Here is a 5,814-nt window from a genome sequence, read left to right on the forward strand (position 1 = left end):
CGAATATATTATTAATTTTGTATATTGTTATTTATATTTACTATTCACTCTGATATAAATAAACATGGTTAATTTATTACATTTATATATATATATAAATATAGTTGAGTTGATTTATGGGCACCGTAATTTGTAATTTAACAAGTGTCTTAAGTAAAATCATTTTTTTTAAATATAATGTTTTGGTGGTTTTAAATGTATTTTTAAATTAATAAATAGATTCAGCAGAATAAATTAAACCATTTAAATTTTCAAAAAAATACATTTAAATTTTACAAATTAAATAATTTAAATCTAAAAATATTCTACTAAATTTTAATTAAAATTAACCAAAAAAAATAAAATTTTAATGATTGATTTATTATATTTAAATAATATAAACTTAAATCATTTTCCCCTTTCCAACATAATGAACATCCCTCACTTTTATATTTTATTTTCTTATATGAATTATCTTCTGAAAGAACCATTATTAGTTACTTAAATTTTATTTTCTTTTATGAATTAAGAATGATCATCACTCACTCTTATATTTTATTTTTAAAAGAACCATCATTAATTACTTATATTTTATTTTCGTTTATGAATTAAGAATGATCATCACTCAATCTTATATTTTATTTTTCTTATATGAATTACCTTTTAAATAATAATTATTAGTTACTTATATTTTCTTTTCTTTTATGAATTAAAAAAGCCATTTCTCATATGTTTAATCATTAAATTTATTATTATATACATTCTAAATTATATATATATATATATATATATATGATATTAATAAAAAATATTATATATCATTTCTTTATAATATATAAGTTAAGCTAAAATGAATAATATCTAAAATGGTAATTTTTCAGAAGAAAATTTTTTGAGGTGCGGAGGATCGAACCCGCGACCTCCAAATTTAATTTACCTTCCAAATTTAATTTACCTTCTTTTATCAATTAAGGAAAGTCATTTCTTATACGTTTAGTTATTAAATTTAATTATTATGTACATTCTAATTTTATAGTGAAAGTTAAATTTTATATATATATATATATATATTTTCCTCTGGAAAAATCCATAAATATTTCATTAATAAGCAAAAATTACATGAGAATGTGTCTGTTTTTTACAAAGTATTTAACAGTTTGTGCTGTTAGTTGCATTACCACGCAGGGTATGCTGACTGTTCTATTATAGCCTGTTCATCATTTATCAATCCCAAAAATATAACCAAAAATTTCAGTATAAGTCTGTATAAGTGCTGCTGTCATATGTAAGCGGTTCCTATTATGCTGTTTGCTGACCCAAGGTTGGATATCCCGGGTCTATATACGGACGGTGGAAAAAATTGTGTTCCTGCTGGTCTTTGACCTCTGTTATCTCCCAAATGCCTTTATCCATCAGCGCTGCCTCCTTGGATAATTTGTCGGCACCTTTGCTATGTTCCCTGTAGATGTGAGAGATAGTAATATTGTTAAAAGCTGATTTGAGAGCAAGTGCTTCATGTAATATAATGCTGAGAGAGTGCATGTGACAAGCAGTTGTGCCATTAATCCAATTTATGATGATCTGTGAATCCCCAAAAATATTGATGCTAGTGCAGTGGTGCCTCAGTGCAAAGTGAAGTAAGTGGCGGAGAGTGATGTGTTCTGCAAAGTTATTGGTGCCAGCACCCAGACCAGCCTTGATTCTGAATTGATGATTCTCTGATACATGTAGGATAATGCCTCCTCCACAACTTTGCATGTTTGCAGCCCCATCGAAATATGCCCAAGGCGTACTTGGGTCGATGGGAGGGGGTGGGGCAGGTTGACGAGATGAAGGAGGGGGCGGGTCGGGAAGTTCCCTCAGGGCAGATATAATACTGGCCTCAAGCAATGGCCAGTGTATTGGCTTGTTATCAAATATCACGTTGTTTCTTGTTTTCCATATGGCCCAGTTAACAATGATGGGGAGGTTGATAATTTTAGAACCTTTGTTTTTCTTTTCCCATTCAGACCATGCGTTAATGAGATCAGTACCGACCCAATCGCCCGAGTAGTTTATGAATGGCTTGAGGTTTTTCCAAAGGATCAGTGTCGAACGGCATTTCAGGAATATGTGGTCTGTAGATTCCGAGTCCTCTTTACATAGAACGCACCATGTGGGGCCATGCTGAGCTCTTTTCATAAGCTGATCTCCGGTGGGAATTTTATTCCGCAGTATGCACCAATTGAAGAGCTTTGATCGGGGAGATGCGGATTGTTTCCATATACTCTGCCACCAACTAGCATTGACCTCAGGTTTTTTGTGGGCGATAAGCTGTATGTAACCATCTTTGGGGGTGTATAAACCGTGTTCTGTCAGGTTCCATACTAGCTCATCCGGGCCCTCTGTAATTCGAATGTGTGATTCGATCAAGGCTTCTCTGTATTCTTCCCAGGCTGCATGCCATCTTCTAGGGAGGTTTAATTGGAGCACGGATTTCCAAGCTTGGTGGAAGATGTCCGAATGATCATGGTCTGCAATCTGTGAGATAACCTTGATGTTTTGTGCTAAGAGGTATACAATCAGATCTTGTGGAAGTGTATGCCTTCCACCACTTCCCGACCAAGGGTCAAGTCCTATCCTTGCGCTGTTCCCTTCTCTAATACGCCAGACCAGGTTATCTCTTATGAGAGGCAGTGAATGTAAGAGGGCCTTCCATATCAAGGATATGCCAGTTTTATTCCACTCTGGGAGCCTAACCCAATCGTTGATGCTGAGGGGCCAGATGTATTTATGGAATGTAATGCTGGTCCATAAACTTTGGGTCGTCAGTAGGGCCCAACCCATTTTCCCTGCAAGAGCTTTTGCGAAGATAGGGAGCTCCTTTAACCCCCAACCTCCCCATTTCTTTGGTAGGGCAATCTTGTTCCAGCCAATCCAGGCAAAGATGCGCTTGTCTTGGTTGCCAGCCCATAAATATCTATTGCATAGCTGCTGTAGTTTTGCCAGAATGTTCCGAGGTATCCAAGCCAGTGCCATCCAGAATACCGGAGTAGCTTCAAGTACGGATTTTATCAGGGTTAGTCTCCCAGCCCTGGAGAGATATCTGTGGCTCCAGCATGATAGCCTTTTTTCTATCTTCGATACTAGCCATACCCAATCAACAATCTTTTGACATGTCGGTTTTAGCCAATATCCCAGATATTTAAGGCCTCTGTCCAATGGCTGGGTGGTATAAGGAAAAGCCTGTCTGGCCACTAGAGATTCGTTGGCTGAGGTACCAACCATGGTGATAGTGGACTTTGATCTATTCACTTCCATACCCGTGGCTTTTGAGAAGAGATCAAGGATGCGAGTGAAGGAAGATGAGTCCTGTACGCTGCCATCCAATAGAATTAAGACATCATCTACAAATAGGAGGTGTGTGAGGAAACATTCATCCGTGATTTTGAGGCCTCTGATAGTCCCCTCCCTTTTTGCAGAGATGATAAGCCTGCTTAGAGCTTCTATGACCAATAGAAAGAGTAGTGGCGAGAGGGGACAGCCCTGTCGCAGCCCCCTTTCGGAGTGAAAGAAGTGTGAGGCGGATCCATTGATCAAGATACTGAAAGTGGGAGAGGTGATGCATGCCATGATCCAATTGATTAAGGTAGGGGGGAAGCCAATATGGATAAGGATCATCTTAATATATAGCCAGCTTACTCGGTCAAATGCCTTGGATAGGTCTATCTTCAGCAGAATACACTTGAGGTGTTTAGTCCAAATGGAATGTATCGCCTCTTGTGCCGAGCCAATGGCTTCATGGATCTGCCTGTTTTCCAGAAATGAAAATTGTTGAGGGGAGATATGTCTGGACAGTATGGGCTTGATCCTATTGGCAATGATCTTGGAGATGATCTTATAGAGAACATTGCAGAGGGATATGGGGTGGAAGTCATCAAAGGAGGATGGGTTGTCTATTTTAGGAATGAGGGCTATGAAAGTAGAATTAATAGCATTGTAGAGACTACCTGAAGTCCTGCTTTCCTCAGCAACCTTTAGAATATCTCCTCCCAAAAGATCAAAGAAAGCGCTGTAGAACTCTATAGTCCAGCCATCCGGTCCAGGGCTCTTTTCCTTTTGGAACCATTTGATAGTACTTTCCAGTTCAGCCATAGTGACGGGGGCTTCAAGATCTTTAGAGTCCTCCTCCTCAACAAATCTGGGGAAGTGTGTGGCCACATTGATGATTTCTGCCAGATTTGTGCCTGCAGGGCTCTTGTATAAACCTCTGAAATGTGTAGTACCCAGATATGAGAGCTTATTAAAGGAATCCGCCAGTCCCCCATCGGGGAGGGGTAGGTTCCAAATGGTATTTGCCACTTTCCTTCCTTTGGCAAAGTTATGGAAGAATTTGGTGTTCTCATCTCCGGCTTTAAGCCAAGTTGCTCTACTGCGGAGTCTGATAGTTTCCTCCCTACCCTTTAGTATAATGTTCTTCTGGTTTTCCAGCTCCACAAGGCGGGCCTTGTCTTCCTGTGATATGAACCCCAGATTTCTCTCGTCCAGAAGAGCATTCAAGTCTTCTTCCACCTTGTTAAGCTGCACATCTTCTCTTTTCTTCTTCTCTTTTGCCCAATTGATCACTATATGCTTGAGCCCAATAAGGTTTTTAACGAATCCCCTTGCCATCGAGGATTCTCGATCAATGGGGTGTGCTCTCCAGTATTCGGTAATCAGATTTGAGAAGCTCGGGTCCTGTAGCCACAAGTGATTGAACTTATAAGGTGCTTTTGGTTTCTGATGCGGTCCCAGAATTTCCAGGACAATAGGGGAGTGGTCTGAGATACCCCCATTGCTTACCCACTGTTTGTATGTGTGCAGTCGATGAACCAGAGGGCCCTTCAGCAGGAATCTATCCAGCCTGCGGGCCAGAGCAGCCGATCCTACCCTTCTATTTCTCCACGTAGGATGAGGCTTCTGCAGAGGGATATCAATGAAGTCATGCTGATCCAATAACCGCCTCATGAAATCTGTGATGGGATCAACCTGGGCCGCTGAACCCCATGACTCACTGAATCCCAGGGAGAAGTTCAGGTCTCCTCCTAAGATGATGTGGTCAAGTGACAATAGGTTACAGCTGAGAAGATGTCTCCAAAAATTTTCCCTCTGTTGGCAAGGCCCATATATGTTGACAATGCGAAGGGAGAGGCCGAGTTCAATAGAGAATATATCTGCTCCCAGGTATCCATGACCCCCCCATGAGGAGTCCAGTCTGATAGAGTTGGGATTGTATCCTAGCGCCAGGCCTCCCGATCTGCCCATGGCATCAGAAGCTAGGAAGTTCCATCGAGCTCCTACAGAAGATAGGGCTCGAGTAGCAAACTCCGCAGATCCAAGGGTTTCTTGTAGGAGAATGATATCGGGGAGTTCGACCTCAAAAAGTCGTTTGAGGGCTAGCTTTTTTGGGGAGCTAGCCAGGCCCCTACAGTTGAAGGAGAGGCACTTCATGGGGGGCCAATCTTAGGGGGCTTTGATGCTCTAAGGACCCCATCGATAGTGGCTTGGCGCCCAGCTGCCACTTCTGCGCCTGCGTGCCTAATGGCTTTGTTGAGATATGATTTGCGACCCCTGGAAGTAAGGAAACCAGGGCCAAGAGGGACAATACCCAGCCCGGAGAGGGATTCAGAGACCTCCAGATGTGAGGAACGTGGGCGAAGGGAGTATGGATGGGATGGGGTCGATCGGGATGATGATGGCGAGGGGGGCGGAGATGTAAAGGGCAATGAGGGCGGGGCTGTGGAGGTCGACGGAGGAGGAGGGGGGATAACACACTGAACCATAGAGCATGCAATAGAATTTTCTTGTGCATAAGAG

The 5,814-nt window shown here is 41.3% G+C and overlaps 1 protein-coding gene across 1 annotated transcript; it reads right to left on the minus strand.

Annotated features, from left to right (window-relative positions):
* Positions 1-1,278: 1,278 nt before the first annotated feature.
* Positions 1,279-5,448, minus strand: LOC149139317 (uncharacterized). The gene is made up of 2 exons (XM_089450681.1): positions 3,969-5,448; positions 1,279-3,365 (listed from the first exon to the last, which is right to left on the minus strand). Exons 1-2 carry the CDS (start codon positions 5,446-5,448, stop codon positions 1,279-1,281), a joined length of 3,567 nt encoding a protein of 1,188 aa, XP_089306807.1.
* Positions 5,449-5,814: the final 366 nt, after the last annotated feature.

This window comes from Pinus tabuliformis, chromosome X (assembly GCF_031772625.1).
Source record: "Pinus tabuliformis cultivar Carrire ecotype Pingquan chromosome X, CPIR1, whole genome shotgun sequence".
Taxonomy (NCBI): Eukaryota; Viridiplantae; Streptophyta; class Pinopsida; order Pinales; family Pinaceae; genus Pinus; species Pinus tabuliformis.

Excerpts from the sequence above, each read along its gene's own strand:
- LOC149139317 (XM_089450681.1), bottom strand. The coding sequence starts at position 5,448 with ATGAAGTGCCTCTCCTTCAACTGTAGGGGCCTGGCTAGCTCCCCAAAA. Across the intron at positions 3,366-3,968 it reads TGAGGAAAGCAGGACTTCAG|ATGATGTCTTAATTCTATTG; the intron begins GTAGTCTCTACA and ends TCCTATTTGTAG.